The sequence below is a fragment of the Pistacia vera genome, unplaced genomic scaffold, assembly GCF_008641045.1.
Source record: "Pistacia vera cultivar Batoury unplaced genomic scaffold, PisVer_v2 Contig2, whole genome shotgun sequence".
Classification (NCBI taxonomy): Eukaryota; Viridiplantae; Streptophyta; class Magnoliopsida; order Sapindales; family Anacardiaceae; genus Pistacia; species Pistacia vera.
In genome coordinates this window covers 110,482-130,456 of record NW_022196001.1, presented here as the reverse complement: position 1 = coordinate 130,456, position 19,975 = coordinate 110,482, and the positions used below count along the sequence as shown (strand labels likewise).

General features: G+C 35.4%; 2 protein-coding genes and 1 long non-coding RNA gene across 3 annotated transcripts; 2 read left to right on the top strand and 1 right to left on the bottom strand.

Annotated features, from left to right (window-relative positions):
* The first annotated feature begins 1,483 nt into the window (after positions 1-1,483).
* LOC116128335 lies at positions 1,484-4,027 on the top strand. Its single transcript, XR_004127742.1, has 3 exons — positions 1,484-1,631; positions 3,734-3,809; positions 3,904-4,027. It is a non-coding gene; the product is annotated as an uncharacterized LOC116128335 (long non-coding RNA).
* A 2,118-nt stretch (positions 4,028-6,145) lies between these two features.
* Positions 6,146-13,867, top strand: LOC116128351 (NADH dehydrogenase [ubiquinone] flavoprotein 2, mitochondrial). The gene is made up of 11 exons (XM_031414064.1): positions 6,146-6,236; positions 9,131-9,277; positions 9,364-9,386; positions 9,472-9,537; positions 11,389-11,505; positions 12,108-12,185; positions 12,290-12,395; positions 12,509-12,555; positions 12,840-12,917; positions 13,024-13,089; positions 13,198-13,867. Exons 1-11 carry the CDS (start codon positions 6,146-6,148, stop codon positions 13,303-13,305), a joined length of 927 nt encoding a protein of 308 aa, XP_031269924.1. The 3' UTR covers positions 13,306-13,867.
* A 615-nt stretch (positions 13,868-14,482) lies between these two features.
* Positions 14,483-19,862, bottom strand: LOC116128378 (transcription factor UNE12). Its single transcript, XM_031414086.1, has 6 exons — positions 19,388-19,862; positions 17,729-17,848; positions 17,396-17,461; positions 16,176-16,241; positions 15,354-15,431; positions 14,483-15,265 (listed from the first exon to the last, which is right to left on the bottom strand). Exons 1-6 carry the CDS (start codon positions 19,733-19,735, stop codon positions 15,035-15,037), a joined length of 909 nt encoding a protein of 302 aa, XP_031269946.1. The 5' UTR covers positions 19,736-19,862; the 3' UTR covers positions 14,483-15,034.
* Positions 19,863-19,975: the final 113 nt, after the last annotated feature.

The window sequence follows — 19,975 nt, the reverse complement described above, 5'->3', positions numbered from 1 at the left end:
CGTCATCCTTCTCCTTCTTCCAGCTCCAGCAAAGCTGCATCATCCTTCTCCTTCTTCCAGCTCCAGCAAAGCTGCATCATCCTTCTCCTTCTTCCAACAAGCACCCATGTCACTTCACAGTTTATAAATAAGCTTTTCTACTCATCCATTCTCAAGAAACGAAGGCGTAGCAACAATTTCAAGGTAAGAACTTCCCAGTTTCCACTTTCCACCCACGTCACTTTCTGCCATGCTCTTGTTTTGACTAACATGCTGTTTCATATTACTTATGTCATGCGAGCAAAAAACTGAACTTTTTCATTTTTTTTTTTTTTACAGAAAGAGTTGTTTGTAAGAACTTTGTCAGTTATGCTATTGAATCTGGTTTCTTACTTCTTGGCTATTGCACTTTTAACAACATAAGCATTAATGATACAGAGATTTTGGTTAGTTTCTTGGGAAATTTGTTGACGGTAAAATTAGAATATGAATATTTGATTTCCAAATCCCGGGATTTTGGGTCAAGGGCCGCCCACTAACTTTAATGAGCATACCCAGCCCTTTTTTTATTTCATATCTGTTGTAAAATGAATAAAATAAAAGAGAAATTTAGGAAGGGAAGAAAGATTGTCTCATCATCATCTTTGTTTTATTTCAAGCGTTGTGGCTAGCCTTTTTTTACAACAAAACAACGCAATTGCTTTATGAATTCCGAAGGAGGAAGACGGTATTTATACTGGCTGTAAGAGGATATAATTAGGTGAAATGTGAAATTTTAGTTAGTAAAACCTTAATTTTCATCAAGTATCAATTCAATCTTTGTAGGTGAAGGGAATCCATGGAAAGACATAGGATACTGCAATCTGCAGCTGCAGCTAGTTTGCTAGAAAAGGCAGGATTGCGATTTCAAGTTGGTGTGTGGGCCAATAAGTTAAGATGCACACATGATAGCTTTGTATTCACTTGATCATATGTTCTGGGTAAAAATATTGAATTGCTTATTTCCAAAATGGTAGAACCTGACGTAAGATGTTCAACTTGCTCTACATCCTGCAAGAGAAATGAGTGGCATGTCGAGCCATATAACAGGAATTTTATTAATTATACACACATTAGTTTCAGGTTCCCATTTCGTGAATTTCTTTAGTCTTTCATCATATATTGGCTTATGTGTTATCAATTCACTTGTAAAGTCTTGATTTTAAGACTAGACAGAGGAAACATAATGGCAGTATTCCCATTTCACTGGATCTGGATACAGAAACACTAAGAAATTAGATTTTTTTTTGTGTGTATTTGTTCAAAAGCAATTAGATTGTTATAGTCTTGGTTTGAAGTCAAGTATGTAACCATTTAATGAAATTCTTCTTTAGGCGAAATGCATGTGTAATGCATCTTAATGTTGCTTGTTTTGAAATTTGGTTCTTTTTTCTAGTTGTATGGACTGCTAGGAAGGTCCTTTCACTTACATTAAGATCTTCGTGTTAATGTTGCAGATGTCCAAATCTAACCCCATGGCTGCTGACCATTCTAATACTGATGAGAGTCCGGAGACACCAACTAGTAGGAATCCAACTTCAAACTCATTGGTAGCCCCACAGCCTTCTACGGATCCTGATCCACGACCACGATCACCACGAGTCCCCAAACGTGTAAGTTCTAATACTCGAAAAAATACTTCTGACATGTGGGATCATTTTACTGTAAATCCTTGTGAGAATATGGATGATAGGATAGCAACATGTGATTATTGTGGGAATGTACTTGCATTCCAAGTAAAAGTGGTACTAGTTGTCTATGGAATCACTTAAGTCGATGTAAAAATTACCCTTTGAATGTGATGGATAAGAAACAAATGATCTTATTTTTTCAACAGACACAATCAAATGACCAATCAAGTGGTATTGCTACCACCTCCATACAATCTTCACTTACAACTTGGAAATTCAATCTAGATAGGCTTAGATGATCTCTAGCTAGAATGATAATTGTTGATGAGTTTCCCTTTAGGCATGTAGAACGTGAGGGGTTCCGCAATATGATGAAGGATGCACAACCTTTATTTCAAGTTCCCTCTCGTATTATTGTGGCTAGAGATTGTTTTAATATTTACGTTGAGGAGAGAAATAAGTTGAAGGCCTTTTTTAGTAAGTTTAGTAAGAGAGTAAGTCTTACCACAGATACATGGACATCTTGCCAAAACCTTAGCTATATGTGTTTGATGGCTCACTTCATTGATGATGATTGGAAATTATACAAAAAGATCTTAAATTTTTGTCCAATTGCTAGTCACAAATGTTTATTGATTGGTAAGGCAATTGAGAGGTGTTTTCTTGATTGGGGTATTTATAAGGTTTTCACCATTACCATTGACAATGCAAGTTCTAATGATGTTGGAATAAAATATCTCCAGAACCGGTTAGAAAGTTGGAAGGGTAGTGTTTTGAGTGGTGATTTTCTGCACATGAGGTGTTGTGCACATATATTGAGTCTCACTGTAAAAGAGGGGTTAAAAGACATGGAGGACTCCATTTTTAGAATTCGCTCTACAGTGAGATATGTGAGGTCTTCTTCGGCGAGATTACAAAGGTTTAAGGAGGGTGTAGAGCAAGAAAAGATTGAACAAAAAAATCTTTTGGTTCTTGACGTAGAAACAAGGTGGAACTCTACGTACTTAATGTTGGATGTGGCTTTAAAATTTCAGAAAGCATTTGAGTTGTTGGAAATCCAAGACATTAAGTATAAAGATGAACTTACTAGAGGGGAAAAGTCAAGGGGTTTGCCTATGCCTAGTGATTGGGAGTATGCCCGTTACTTGTTACCTTTTTTGAAAGTTTTTTATGATGCTACTCTACGCATGTCAGGCTCACTTTTTGTTACCAGTAATGCATACATGCGTGAGATCTTTGCCATTAGAATGCAGATTTCAACATGGTCTAGAAGTAATGATGTTGGTTTAAGTACTATGGCTAGGAGAATGAAGGGAAACCATGATAAATATTGGTCAAATATTGATAATATCAACTTAATGTTATTCATTGCAGTGGTGTTAGATCTTAGATTCAAGTTAGGATATGTGAATTGGGTTCTTAGTAAATCTTATGATGATGCTGATGCTGAACTTTTGAAGACAAAAGTGCATACAACTTTGTATTCTTTATTTGACCAATACAAGCTCATTTATAGTTCTCCAAGTGGGCAATCTAGTCAACAGTCTCAACAAGCAAGTCAAGTTAATGTGGAAGATGTAAATGTTGATCCCAAAGAATTGATGTATTGTATGTACAATGAGGCAATGGCTGGACAGGAGGTTACGGTAACCAAATCTGAGATGGATAAATATTTAGAGGATGAATATGAGTAGCGTCACAAGGACGACATGTTTGATATCTTGAGTTGGTGGAAAGTCAATTCAAATAGATATCCAGTTCTTTCTTCGATAGCACGAGAGGTGTTGGCTATGCCATTTTCTACAGTTACATCTGAGTCAGCGCTTAGCACTGGGGGTCGTGTATTAGATCCATTTCGTAGCTCCCTCACTCCTAAGACGGTGGAGGCTCTTATTTGCACACAAGATTGGGTTCGGCTACACGTGAACCATTCATGATTGAGGAGAGCTTGGAAGAGATAGTAGAGCTTGAGTCAGGCAAAGTTTTTGCTTTAGTTTCAATTATTAGTTATTATGTTGTCTTTATTGGATTTATTAACTGAATTTTAAATTTAACCATTATTTATATGACCTATTTTTTTATAGAATTTGTGTCTTCAGCAATGGGAAATACTATTCGTATTCATCTTGATGATTGAAGGTTTTGCAGCATTTAATTGAGGTTTGATTTCTTTAATAGTTTTTTATTGTAGGCAATGAAAAAAAATATGATTTAATTTTTATAAACTTCTAACATTTAATTTTTATTTGGGCAGATATTGGGAGATCTACTTGTATTAACTTAATGTTGGTTTCCGCTTTCTACTTGTGGAGTTGTATTTGCCCAATTTCTTTTGTTGTTTTCTATTGGGACTTATTTATTTATTTTGTTGTTTTATTATGGACTTTTATTTTTATTTCATTTCGGACTTTTATTTGTATCAATTTTTAATTTATTGCTAGTAGTGGTCAATGGATATGTATAAATGTTTAATTTTTATTTGGATATGTATTGTCTATATTTAGTTATTTACAATTTAATTTAGGATAAAATTTAAAAAAATTTTTTATAAAAAAATGGAAAACTGGTTCACAAACGGTTAACCACTTTTTTTAAAACGGTTAACCGGTTCGGTTCAGAAAAGCTGGTTAACCGCTTTTGAACACCCCTACCCACCATACGCTGTACGACTTAGAAAATATTGTTACTAAGACTCGACAGCCTCAAAAATTCCCTGTTGGATAGGGGGAACTCCTCATTGCACCAGTCAGCTCGGCNTTAATGTTGGTTTCCGCTTTCTACTTGTGGAGTTGTATTTGCCCAATTTCTTTTGTTGTTTTCTATTGGGACTTATTTATTTATTTTGTTGTTTTATTATGGACTTTTATTTTTATTTCATTTCGGACTTTTATTTGTATCAATTTTTAATTTATTGTTAGTAGTGGTCAATGGATATGTATAAATGTTTAATTTTTATTTGGATATGTATTTTTCTATATTTAGTTATTTACAATTTAATTTAGAATAAAATTAAAAAAAAAAGTTTTATAAAAAAATAGAAAACCGGTTCACAAACGGTTAACCGAAAAACCGGTTTTCTTTAAAACCGGTTCGGTTTCGGTTCGAAAATTTTTCCAAACCGGAAATTCGGTTCGGTTCAGAAAAGCGGTTAACCGGTTCGGTTAACCGCTTTTGAACATCCCTACCTCACATTGCTTGGTTACTTGGATTTTCCCCACTAATTTGATCCATCCTATGTTGTATGATGTCAGGTGTTTCCTTGTGCCCAACTGTAGCTTCTTGACAATGTCCTGAGAAACAGTATTTTTGCTATTGTCACTATTAATAATGACATCATAAATATTTTGCTTTATCTTGCATCATGTATGAAAGATGTTATGCCATTGAGAATCCTTGTCTGCCTTCGAAATGGTGAGTACTAAATGTCGCACTATGTACGAACAACCATCTGATTCGTTAACATCTTCGTTCAAGACATCGTCTGGTCCAGTAATGTATTGATCTTCTCCGAGTGTTTCACCTTCATCTTCCTTCTCAACTACATTGACTGGTCGCCTATTGGGGCATTGGTTGGACAGATGCCCAGTTAGCTAACATCGAAAGCATTTTTTTCTCTGTAGTTTCATTCATATGGGTTGCCAGTTTGGGCTCGCTTGGAAGCACTAGCTTGGTTGTCTGGTTGAGATGATCCAGCATGTGGTCATATAGTTCCTAATCCTCCCTCGGTTTGTTTTTGCTCGCCTGATAACCCACTTGTTTGACCAATTAAAAGAGGTTTTTTCCTCAAAAATTGGTTTCTTGAGTGTTCAATTGTCCCATGATAATTTTATTTCTATGGTTCAACTTTTTCAGTTGGGTTTTTGCTTTTATTGTCTTATTGACCGCTTCATCTTATGTCCACATGGTCTGTATTGCTACCTGATCTTGGATATTGGTTCTCAAGCCATTGATATATCTCGCTACTTGTTATGCATCGATCTCGATCAAGATGTTACGAGCTAAGAGTCTTTGAAACTCCTTGGTATACTCTCAGACAGAGCGAGATTGTTGCTGACAATTTTGATAAAGTTGATATAGGTACTGCTTATAGTCGAGTGGAAGGAATCGAGCATATAATAATTGTTTCATTCATTGCCAAGTTCGAATTAGGGATTTTCCCTATTGTCTGCAATTTGCTTTGACTTGTTCCACCATGCAGAGGCTCCTCCTTTAAGTTTGTATGCCATGTACTTAACTTGGGATTCTTCCTGGGTATTCATCAATTCAAAAATATTTCTCGACTTCTAAGATCTAATCAAGGAAGTCTTTGATATGTAGTATACTGGTAAAAATCAGAAAATCTACTCTGATTTTGAGGAATGGCGTGGCTCCTACATCTTTTTCATGGTCTGAATCAGATAAGTCATCCTTAGGTGGAGGGGACTGAGTTGTACCTGTAGGTTGTATGGGATTTGTTCTTGGTCTGGGTGGGTTGTCAACATACAGGTTGCACAACAATGTCATCATCTCATGATGGTTTTGTTGTTGTTGCTCTTACTACACTCGGTTTTGTTCTTGAATTGCTTGAAGGAGTTGGACAATTGTTGGGTTGGATTCAGCCATTAGACTAGCAAAGAAAAACATTGCTCTGATACCAAATGGCGTAGCGGAAGAGATTCGTTGGAGGAAAAATGCTACCAAACAAGATATTTGCAGTAGCAAAATAACCTAAAACTATTCCAAGCACTGAGTATAGGATAAAGAATAACAATTGTTTATTTAGATAAGGGATGCCCGATTACATAGCTCTTAGGGGCTATTTATTGTCATGACTCTAATTACTTGATAATAACAAAAAGTAAAATAGTCTACTGGATAGTGATTAAAAATGAAAATGATAACTTAGAATAAAACAAATTAAAATGAAAGAAAAGTCATCCCATGCTACATTGATGTTTACCTGTTGGTCTATGCTTACCCCATGCTATTCTGGTGTTACGTGTCTCCTACTATGCTATCCCATGCTACATCAATGACTAGAGGGTAAGGAGTTAGAACCAGCAACTACCTCTATCAACAGGCATAACCCAACATCTAGGCTTAATCATGAGGAGTGTTGGAGACCTACACTGACTAGGCACGCTCAAGCCCACTAGTTTATAAGATAAGGCAATCCTCCCATTCAACGTGGCCTTATTTGTGAGGAGTCATGCCTACCTTAAATTCTATCATTATTAAAACTCTTGTGTGTAGTTGGCATGGGTTTAAAAATACAGTGTTTATGGTTTTCTTTAGCTGTTGATATTTCCACTTCACATTTGCTTTGGTATTTGTGGAAATTTTTCAATGTCAGGAAGATGATATTATAGTGTGTGTGGAGTTGTGTTAGGTTTGTAGTGGCGGTAGGGTTTAAGTGGAATAGGATAGTGTGTCATTTTACGTTGATATATCACTAACTTTGTATTTCCTTGTCAACTTTTGGATGCAGTCATAAGTCATTGGAGCCGTGGAACATGGCTGAGAGTAAGAGCATGACAATTATTGCTCATGACAATATAATCTCAACATTGGCACAGTCACTTATGACATGAATGGTGGCGTTTACAAGTCATGACAACTCTATTAAGCTATGGAAGTATATCCTCCATGATGCAATGTTAAAAAAACCTTCCTTATGTAATGACATGATAGTTTGTATGGTTTCTTGGGGTGATGATGTTGAGAGTTAGAAAATTTGTTGTTTAAGTTTCTAGTTTCAGTTAAGTTTGTGAAAACCTTTTCTTTGGATGTTTCAAAAGTACAGGAAATTTTTGGTATGGGGTTTGGTGGACAAGGAACGAGAAAGGGAGTTTCTCCCGCGAGAATGAGGCGAGTAAAAGGATTTTTTCCCGTAGTGCGTGGACGGGGATGGGGACAGGGACAGGGGTCAGCCTCGCTATCAATCAAGTATATAAACAATTGTGCATATTGACATCACATTTGTTTTCTTTAAAAAGAAAAAAAGAATGAAAAACTTATAAATTATGTAAATATGCAAATCAGTTGAAAGTTAAAAACAATAAAATGTGATAAAATAAACCCAAAGAATTTAATGCATATATGTTATTGATCTAACTCATTTTATCTTTGATTATTTCAAAATAAAACTAGGGTTTATGATGTAGGAAAAAAAAAAAACTTAAATTTTAAATTAATAGCAAATGATTTATTCTAAATGAATTATGTATAAAATACTTTTGACTTTTATTTAGTAATATTTTATAAAGGATAAAATTGTAATTAAGTAGAAAATAATAATTGGGGTCAACTAAGATAAGAGGTGGGGGCTATTGCATCACTTAATTTAAAATATCTTTTCCAATTAAATTCAATTTTCATTTGAAGTTAAAGAAAAAAATATTGTTAAGAAGTGTAGTTTTGAAAAATCATAAAGTATATACAGAAATTAATTAAAATATTCCCCCAGATCTACTAATTTTAATTTTTAAAATGTTAAGGGTTTGTTTGAAGGACAAATTTAACCACAAAATTACATGATTTAACCTAATTCTCCTTAATAAAATATATCAAGGACAAAAGTAGTCATAATACGCTAGATTGTGTAGTTTAGCCTGGTCCAGTATGGGCGAGCATGCTTTAATTAAACTGTTAAAGTATATTGCTAAATGCTAGGCTCGGGTTAGACTATCGAGTCTAGCATTATATATTAGTGATATATTATTTGTTGTTTCATTAAGAGTACAATCGATAAGTTATTGGATTTTATGGTTGGAATTTTTACTTTAAATAAAACCTGCACATTTCAGGGAAGTATGATTATTGAATTGACTATATATATATATCCAAACCCTAAATTAATTGTTGGCTTAGGCTATTGTAACACAAATTTTTGACATAGATTTGTGACACATATTCATAGTTATTGATTCAATGTAATCCAACGGATTTGAATGAGAAGCTAGAGTTAGTTAATTTTTAATGTCAACTAAACAATTTTTAAGCTATTAGACTTGTGTCACAAACTATATCAAAAATTTGTATTACAATAACTTGACCCTTTTTTTTTTTTTTTGTTACGAGTAATACTATATTTACAAATAAATCTTACAAAGATTTCATACAAAGTGAGTGACAAAAATAAATAGAAGAGTAAATATAATAAGTTTTAACTTATTATATTACTCTTCATTTATTTTTTGTCACCTCACTTATATGAAAACCTTTGTAAGATTTTTAATAAATGAAACCTTATAAGATTTTTAATAAATGAAAACCTTTATAAGATTTTTTATAAGTATAATATTATTGTTTTTTTTAATATTTTATTTAAAATATAGCTACAAAAAAGAATTGCAACTCACAAAGAGGCTTAGGCCTCAACCAAGTGTAAAATGGGCTCATAATTTCAAAAAGCCCAAGTCTCACTGTTGTCATAAGAGCCCACGCCTACCACACGTCAGGTGCGCACTACGCATCCCTGACCATTGGAACATACTGATCAGATATTGAGTCGTTTCTCTCAGTTTTATGGTCTCAGTCCCAAATCTGTGGCCTCGCTCTTCAACTCTTCAAAAATGCTAGCTCGTGTCGTGCTCAGCGTCTTCACGAGATCCGTCAAGCTTTCCGTCTATCTCCTAGGTTTTCTCTCTATATCTTCCCCTTCTTCCCTCATTTTCTGGTCATCCAAACACGTCATTCGATCTTATTTCTCTTTTTGTTTGTGTAGGCATCTCGACCTTCTCCACTGCGTTGAACTACGTGAGTTTCGAATTATAAGTGAATTGATCATATCGAAATGGTTTAGCTCTCGTGTTTATTGATTTTTTTTTTTTTTTTGGTGAAGCACCTTGATTCTCCTGATAACAATCCCGACCTTCCATGGGGTTCTCTGATGCGAAAAAAAGAAAAGGTGAGGGAAAGCATTTCGATTTTTTAATATTTAAACTGTATTACATAAAATTATTAGCGCCACTCGCTTAAATTACCTTATTTTATGACATTGCGTAAACATTATTGATACTTTAAAATTCCAGAATAACGTGGTTATTTCCCACTTGTAACATTCCGAAAAATTATGGGGCCAGTCTATGTATCAACATGCTTATTCAAACTGTTTAAATGTTAATTCCATTTTACTTGAGGTATTGGCATTATATCCTTAGGGCTGAAAAATGTAGAGCCGAGTCAGGTATTAGAGCTTGGAATCTTGGCATGGTTTACTATGAAACCAGTTCATGCATTATGTGAAGCTCCTTATATTCGGTCTGTCTACGTGTCTGTCAAGCTTGGCTTTTTTCTTATAAAGTAATCAATTGTAAAGTAGCCTATTTATCCTACTTAGTGCATTGAAATTATTCACCTGTGCCTGACTCATCGAGTGGTAGTCATAATAGAAAAGAATATATGCTTGTTGGGTGAATCCCTCTTCCAAGAGAATAGCGAAAAAGGAAAGAGAAAAAAAAAAAAGGAAGAGAAGAAGGATAATAGATTCACTAATTGCGTGAAATTGCATTGTAAACTATTGAATACTTACCAACAATTTTTTTTTTTTTTTTTTTTTTTTGGGTGTTGTTGTGTTATAGAATATTCAAATTATATGATGAGTATGGCCTTTGAATTGGAAAATGGCTCTGAAATCCTGAATTGTAATTGAGGAAATATTTGTCATATAGTTAGCAAGACTAGAGATTTAGTTAGATCCTAAAATCCAGGAGTGTGTTTTCTTCGTGATGTTGTCTTGTATAGGTATTAATAGAAGATTTGATGTTTGTTAGAGCGGGAATTTCAACTGGGATGTTATCTACGAACCGCTATGATTTAGTTATTTTTTATTTATGAACTTCAAACCTTTTTTTTTTTCTTTGGCTTGGTTAATAATACCCACACATTTAATTGGTATTGGACGTGTGACCTATCCTTTTACCCTCACTTGTGGTAAGATCAGATGCCATTTTGACCATGTTTGATTGACTACCATGAACTTCAAAATTAATACAAGGCTTGCTGACTTTTAATCAATAAGTGTATTTCATTGTACATTGAAACTTCAAAGATCTCTGGACATTATCATAATTTTAGATTTTCCAGCTTCTAAAAGTCTAGTTTATGTAGTCATTAACTTGAGGTGTTTTAGGCATCTCATACTGTGTAAAATTGCAAGGCCATGTGCCAACTGAAGAAGAACTATGAATTTTCTTACACCCAACCAATGTTGAGGACCAAGTCTCTGATCTCTGCCTGACCTGACAGTGTCCAGCCTGTTGGATCACTTTTTAGCTGACTCTTCCTATCACTTAGATTTCTACCTTATAAGCAACTAATACTGTAGGAGTGTAGATACTTTCTCTTTTTTATCAGTCTGTAGGAGTATTGCTTATATGAAAAGAACTTCTTTCCCTTTGCCTATATGCTATGTTGTGTAAACTAGTTTGTCATTAGCTGATGTCTGTGTAAATAAACAGTTACTTTAAATGACCAGTTTTATCATTAATTTAGGACAAGCTGATTGATTAGCCTCTTTCATTCTTTGGTGGATAAAATTAATGATGCTTGAAGCCTTATTGATTTTCCTGTGATCCTGTAAAGGTTCTTCTAATATTCTTCATGTTGACTTCAACAATGGTTGAGATTTTCTTAATGATTTTTAACCCCATATAAGCTGTTACCTGTACCTTTTCTAACTAATGCATCATTGATTTACCTTGCAACATTTAATGACTTTTAATTTCTATGTTTCTAATGTTAACTTATGTTTTGATAGGTTAGGGAGATATTATCTCACTATCCATCCAATTACAAGCAATCTGCAGTTATTCCTCTGCTAGATCTTGCACAGCAGCAGCATGGAGGGTGGCTTCCTGTTTCTGCTATGAATGCGGTATGTTGGGCAGAAAAATATGGCAGTCTCATGATTTTTTTCGTATGAGAGTGTACATATATCAATATCATTGAGTTGGTGTCTGCAACCATTTGGTAATTTGGTGATAAATTTGATAACAAGAATTAGATTAATGATTTCATCATACATGTCAGATGAGTTGAAGTGAAAACACAATTAGCTTGTCCAAAGCTTCAAATATTTTCTTGTGGCCTTTTGTGCTAGTGTATTTTGTATTTACATATGATTTATCTTATATGTAGCTAGAAATATATATACTGTTTCAAAATGAATCATAAACTTGTAAGGGATTAGATTGGTTCGATTTGGGGTAAACTGCCCTCACTTAATTGGAAAATTCCATACTTCAGTATGCTCATTTTTTATCCACACACATATCATTTCTCGCCAGACTATAGTATACTTGTGTGCAGAGACATAATGCTAAACTGAAGAGATGAACAATTTCTGGAATTTGTATCAACGAGTTAATTAACAAAGATGAGGCACATAGTAGTAGACTACGTGAATGTCTTGTCTCTATCTCTCCCTTTTTTTTTTTTTTTTTTTTTTAATTAATGTTTTCTTAATGGATGATACAGGTGGCTAAGGTCATAGAAGTTGCTCCTATCCGTGTGTACGAGGTTGCTACATTTTATTCAATGTTCAACCGAACAAAGGTGAGAAAGGATCTTTATTTATTACATTTTGTTGCCATCTCATCAACCATAGCAATGAAAAAAGTTGCAGCTGACCTGCATGAATATGTGTAATGGGTTTTCAGGTGGGCAAGTACCACTTATTGGTTTGTGGTACAACACCTTGTATGATACGTGGTTCACGTGAAATTGAAGATGCATTATTGAAACACTTGGGAGTCAAGCGCAATGGTGGGTTTTGTGCAACGTACTTCTTTTGATGTTTTTCATCTTACCTCATGCTAAACCCATGTGGATTTTAATTTGCATGTGAAGAGTGAGCAAGTTTTATTTGTGATGTGCAGAAGTAACAAAAGATGGTTTGTTTTCCGTTGGAGAAATGGAATGCATGGTAAGTCTTCACCTGCATATTATTATGAACTTCTCTTGTTTTAGCAAAATTATGAAAAACTAGTTGTTAGCTAATGTTGTTATAGCTTACCTGGTTAGCTTGATACACTTACTGCTACTTGTTCTTGGTATAAAAGTATTTTCATGGGAACCCTTTTATCACCAATCACATGCATGTTATTCTACTAAAACTAGAGGGAAATATTAGGTCCCTTGTTGTAAGTTTAGCCAGTCAGATTTGTTTTGATTGAGTGGTACTTTTTTGATGGAGTTGGTTTTCTGCAGGGATGTTGTGTAAATGCTCCTATGATTACAGTGGCCGATTACTCCAATGGATCAGAAGGATATACTTACAATTATTATGTCAGTCCAATTAATATCCCCTTTGATCTTTCCAAGTTATTATGTACTTTTGCACAAGTAATCAGAAGTATTGGGAATTTTATGATGATCTTTTTGTGAAATGCAGGAAGATGTGACCCCAAAACGAGTTGTTGAGATAGTTGAGATGTTAAGAAGGGGGGAGAAGCTACCGGTAAGGAAACTTAGTGCAAACTATTTGTTTTTGTTTTCAAAAGTAAGTTTTCTGAGTTTGTTTATTGTTTTTAATGCTATATAGTATAATTTCCGTTCTATATTTCAGCCTGGCACTCAAAATCCGAATCGCATTAAGGGTGGACCAGAAGGAGGAAACACTACTTTGCTAAGTGAACCAAAACCTCCTCCATGCCGTGATCTTGATGCCTGCTAAAGTTGGGTACATGCGTCTCCAATAATGCAAAGCTTGGAAGTCGTCAGGCTTGTGTAGGTTGTATGCTCTTTGAATTTGTTCAGCTCAACCATTTTTTTATACCTGCCAGTTTGATTTCTGGTAGCTGTTCAGTTTTATACAACTCCCATCTTATTTCAAGTTATGAGATGACTTGTTTAACTTTAAGTTGGATTATCAATGTGGATGCCCCATTGTCCCTGTTATATTGCTGGATAGTGGTATAGTTGCCATTAAAACACCCATGTGCTTTTGCAATGATGAGAAGAGAACGGATTTTCGGAGTTGCCGCGGCTTTATGCTTCATGATACGTATTTTATAAGCACCACTAAAATGTGGATCAGCGGGATTGTCTCCTCTAATATGACTGTCATTGTCGAAGGGCTTAGGTTTTTCGTATAAATAAATTTAGGCTTTCTCAATTTGCAGTGATTATGTCTGTTGAATTTGCACATTGCCGCAGCATGTGAAAGTAACTCCCACTAGATGAACAAAGTCTGATGATAAATCATTTTGACCGATGAGGAACTCTTATCTGTATTATTATTATCTTAAATGTTTGGTCTCCCACTTTAGAAAAGAGATGGTGATGTATAATGTTCAAACACTAAAAAAGAGGCAGTCATCCTGAACTGCTTATCAACTGCGCGTTCCCATTGCTTTTCTCGTTCCCATTTTCCACTCCTCTCATTGCCATTCCCATTCCCACACCACGGGAAAAATTGACTCAAATTTTAGTCCAGCACTGAGGGTTTTAGGCAGTCTTGCTGGTCTAGTTTCAAAAAGTCCAAACACCAAGCAATTTGTAGGTTTGTATGGAATGAACCAGTGGGAGAATTCAGCAGCATGACCTCTTTTAGCTTTATTTAAGAGAGAATTATGTTGTATGAAGTAAAAGTAAACAAGTTTATCTTTTGGGTCATGCTGTTAATGATTTCGTAATTAAGAAAATCAATCAAAGTTCAATTAGGAGATGAATTATTGAACCTAAGCCCAGCCCACTAATGACTATTATTTTCTTATTCTCTCTCTAATGATTTATACTCCAATAATGATTCGGGAGAATTATATAAAGAAGTCAAATTTTACTTTTTGAAACACAACCCACGCCCTCTAAACCAAAGCAAGCACTATATAATTTTCTATTGGACTGCAACACTACACCCAGCAATTTTCAATTCTCAATTTTCAAACAGCCAACCATTATCCATTCTACCTCTTCTTCATTCCATTCATTCATTCCATCTAAATTACACTGATACAAATTTATATACTTTATCTATCCCTTTTAGAAGGTCCCATATTCCACTAACAAAATTTAGAGGCCCACTACAAAAGTGCTTGTGCTTCCATCATTTCCCACTATCATCCCCACCATTGATGCAAAAAAGCAGAGCATATCAACTGAGAACTTTGACAATTCCTCTTCTTTACTTGAACTTGGTAAAGACATCAAGGCCCTGCCCGTATTTTTTAAGGCATTGACATCAAAACCCTGTTTGACAAAAGCTGTAAAGAAAAGGAAGAACAAAAGAAAAGAAAAAAAAGCAAAGAGCTATGGCATCTGACTTTGATTGCAATTTGAAGCCAGTAAACAACTTATTTTGTGGGGTTGGTTGGAATGTGAATTGTGGGAGTGGGACCCTGGAGAAGTTAGTGAGCTTTTTTGGATGGGACCATAGAGGGAGGGAATACCCTTTTGCTTAAAATCTATGAAGGAGGATTAGTCTCTGGCTTGACAATAGGTGAGGTATCTGGAGGTTGAGTATGGTAAATCGCCGTCGCCAATGAGATTGGCATTATGCAGAGAGCTTTTGATTGAAGAAACTGCATTGCAGCTCCAACATTTTCTTCCATCAGCTTTGCTACCTGCTTTTCTGTTCCATCATTTGACCATTTCTCCCAGGCTGGTTGGTTTCTTCCACCTTCACCAGACTCATCCTAAAAAAAGAGAAACCTGTTTTAAATGACATGCGAAAAGAAACAATTGTTTATCCTCTGCATATATAATCAATCATTTGTTTAATACCTCAACTGATGATAGTGGGATATCTGTTACTAGTGGAGCCACTGCACCAGCTCCGCCCAATCTACTCATGCTCAAAACCTGTCAATTTGATAAATAAGACCAAGCAACAAAAGCTTTAAACAATCCAAAATTGCCATTGGTGCTCAGACGAGTCAGACTTAGTTTTCTCGGAAAGAGGGGGGGGGGCGGGGGGGCAGGGCATGTGGGGGCACACACCAACAAGAAGCCATTGACTAGTCTACTCAATATAAGCATGATTCACCTTTAAAGGAACGCTATAACGTGATACATGGAGTGGAGGTATTCTATTCTCAACGACTGATCCGTGTTCAAAGAGGTAATTATATAATTGTGACGGTAAACATAGTGTACCAATATTAGTGGCTCCTTAGGAATAGAATTTCAAACAAAAGATTTACTCAAAAAGTATCAAGTAGAATACATATAAAGCAATGACTATAATTCATGTGAAACACCACCATTAAAATATTACAAGCTACTAAATTGACATTAGGTATTTGTTTAGATGAGACGGAAATAGGAATCTTGGGTAAATGCAGATTGGTCAGGCAGGTAACAGATTTTTTTAAGAAACATATCAGAGATAATTCAACACACATTATTGCAAAAAGAAAGGAGTCTATAGTAAGATAGAACATAGTCACTAGAGCATACAGAGGAAGCCAAATCTTAACACTTGAAGCTTAAATTGTCTAAACTTAAGCTTTATGAGTAAAGATACAGACCCTTGATTTGTACACTAAACAACCAGGATTTAAATAATATATTATGGAACCCAAAAGGAAAATGGGATTACTTTACCTTAACTTGGAGCCTCAGAAACTTAACATAATCCACAATTTCATCAAGCATAGCAGCCCGGTCCGTCTACCAAGTGAAAAAAAATACGTTAGTATTAGAGGGGGGAAGAAATGATAATTATGCTCAGAAAAACTTAGACGTTAACTTCACCAAAGCCTCACCAAAAACTCTACCACAGAACACCAATTCTCCAACCATTCTCCAGACACAACAATTATATGGTTCTGGCTGGGTTAACAATTATGATCAATATTAAGTCAAAAGTTCAAAATCAAGATCTCAGAGATCCAATGCTTATACAGACCATAATAAGAAAATAACAGTTTCCCCCAACTACCTGTCTATCACTAGATGAAATATTTCTAAACCAACCAGATAAGCATTTGATCTCAATAACAGTAAGCAAATTGACGAGAGAAACAAGTAACAAAAGGATCCAGTATATAATAGAAAACAAGCCACAAAAATGCATGCGAAGTTTTCTGTATTTTATCAAACAGATGGTTGCAGTCCAAAGAGCATTTATGCATCAAAGGAAAGACTTGAGGCAAATGTTATTTCTAGGAGACAACCAACTAATTATTCTGAAAAAGCTAAGTTCCAAAACTGTTGCTAGATGCACACAAACAGTAGTCAAACCTACTTTTAAGGTTTGGAAGTGGGAAACTTGCACAAATCATTTAGAATGAGCTTCATACACACCTAATCAATGGGTATGAGTCTGTATCGTTGACCAGAGAAATGTGAACAATTAAAACACACAATTGAGCTGTGACATTACCATCTGATGGCTAAAACTCTTTCTGATATTTAGACTAACAAAAACCTACAGTACAGTAATGGAAAAGAATGTAGGGGAAAGGAACAAGATACAGAGAGAAAAAAATTATAAAACCTACAGTACAGTAATGGAAAAGAATGTAGGGGAAAGGAACAAGATACAGAGAGAAAAAACTTATAAGTGGATAGAGCTGATAATAACAGAAAGGAGCCAAATTCTTATAATGTTATAACATAAATTTCATAAACTCCTTTACTGTTTCAGGCAGGGTACCACAATTTGTTATTGGCCCTTTTCTCTTCTAGACCATAAACTAAGGGATAGAGTTCCAACATAAGAAATAAATATGAAATTGCAGAATGCTTGAACCAAAAGAGGAGGGAAACAAAACCTAGTTGGCAAAATGATTCATGAAATGACATAGAGAACACCCACTCACCTTGTTAACACTGGGAACTAACTCCTGCAGTGCCCTGATCCGTTCTGCTATTCTTTCTCTCCGCAGCTGAACCGAAAGGAGAAAGCATTGACAATTATCAAATTACTAGAGTGAGGAAAAAATGCATGGATAAGCGTAAATAAACCAGTCAAGTTGGAAACCAATTTGAGTGGATTATGTACAACTCATGGAGATACCTTAATCCATTGGATCTAATCCCATGCCCATAGTTACCACACATTCAATTATTTTACAATCTCAGAAACTGACAGCCACTTCAATGTTCTTGAGATATTCTGCAGTTGTTTTGTAGGTATACTAAAATAGTCTTACCCGTTCAGCAATGCTGTGTGGATCTGTGGCCTGTCCTCTCCTAGCTCGCACCCTAGGGCGCATTGCTGGAGGATGTGGAGCTGCAGGAACAGGTGTGGGCATTGGTTGGCCATGGTACACCTGCAAAAGGTTAGCAATTTTATTACAGAAGTCAAAATTTCATCCCTACCTAAAAACAATAAAAAAGGAAATTTTTATATGTATATATATACATATAAGAGCTTCTTATAGGAAGTAACAGACAAGAAGTAACAAGAACTGAAAATTAATCAATAAAATTGAAAACACTGCACACCAATGCAACATTCAACAATAACATAGCAATGATGCCAAGGGAAGAAGAGTGCACAGCTAAGATGTAACCTTTACATTTCTATGTTGAAACAACTATAGGCTCAAAAGAACCTCATCAATATCATTTGAAGAGTATAAGAAACTGGATGACACAATAGACAAAGCAATATTAACAATGCTTGTGAAACAAAAAACACAACAGCAAAAAAGCAGAATTCAAATCTTTCCAATAGCTGGAAAGTAACTCATCTCATGTGGTTTCTCTCCCTCGGGAAAATGGGAGAGCGATTCTGAAACCCCTCACTCCCACTGAATCATAGTTTTGCTAGAACAGTTTTAGTATAGTTCATGAGAGAACTGGAGAAACCTCAAAGAAATTCCGAATCTACAAATGGGATTAAAATCATCCCCAATCTGTTTACAGACATAAAATCACTCCTTTATTAGAATTTTAACAATATAACATATCCAGTTCCAGATATCTTTTTTCCCACATTATCTTTTTTCACTTTCTTTGCTAAAAAACATGGTGCATGAGAGATAGACTTCTCCTATACAATTCAAATGTTCAACTAGCATAATTTGGGGACAGGGAAACATCAAACCCTTTAAAAATGAAGTACTGCAGACAAACAGGCAAATCCACCCCAAATGACACACTCCAATGTGAAAAACCCTTGAATCAAGAAGAATGAAGAAATCAACTAGAAATCTCCCTGATGGCCTCCTAAATAATAAATTCGAGAGAAATTCAACATTTTCCATTACTAAAGCCCCATGTCTTACGAGAAAAGAGATATTCTGGTTAGCTACTTTTGCTACAGAAAAAGGAATAGGAGACACAACAAAGTTTTACTCTCAATCAAAAACCAAAAAATATAACAGTTTTTAGTTGTCCCTCCAAATGATTTATATCAATTCTCAATGATTCTACAGGTCTTTCTTGTATTGTTTTCCTTGTCTGATAGAGCCCCGGAATCTTAAAAGTCACAGCAGTAGCCTCCAAAACTAAACCTCCCGCAAGTTTCTAGCTGTTGTTTCTTTCCATGTCTTCTCAGCAATCAAACAAAACATCACTAAAATTGGAAGAAGAAAAAAATAGAAAAAACTCAACCAAACAAAAATAGTCTGACTGATCCCCTAAGCAACTCACTGCTCACAAGATGTAAACAATGCCCAAAATAAAATGAAAATACATTTAATTCATGAATAAATCACTACTAAAAAGCCTGAAAAAAAAAAAACTCCTCCCCTCAGCAATTCAACTGAGTGTCAGGTAAGTCAGCATACGCAAACACTAAAAAAACATTTTTTTACTAATTATTTAAAAAATAAAATAAAATAAAATTCAAAAACGAATCTTACATTTTTGACAGTAGAAGCTCTACCATCAACGAGTTCTTCACGAAAACGTTTTCCACTTCCCGAAGCTTCCTCAGGCTTTAAAAACCCTCCTTTACCCTGCTCCAAGCTCAGCGCTAAAGGAAACACCTGTCCGTGAAACCCACCGCTGACTCCGCCTCCAAGCGCCGAGAGGTGGCTGGAGCCGTCGCCGGAGCTCAGCTGCAACATCATCGGCGCGGCAGCTCCAGCCGTCGAACCCAAGCCGGCGTCGGGACCAGACAAGCCGGACTCAGCCGAAGCGAAATTCTGAAGGCCGAGGATTTGTTCAAGGAAATCATCGGTTGGAGGGTCGTTGGGGTTATTAGCCATGGAAGTTAGACTCAATTGAGTCAAGGATGAGTTAATTGAATGAGTTACCAAAGCATGTATATGCAAAAATGTAAGAGAAAGATGGATTTTTCAATCAAAGTTTTCAACTTTTTGCTGAGCTGAGCTGAGCTTTTTCCTCTCTACTGGTAAGTTACTCTGAGCAAATAGACAAAGGGACGCCAAAAGAGAATGGCTTTATCCTGCTTAAAAATGTTGTACTTTGTTTAAAAGGGGCTGTCT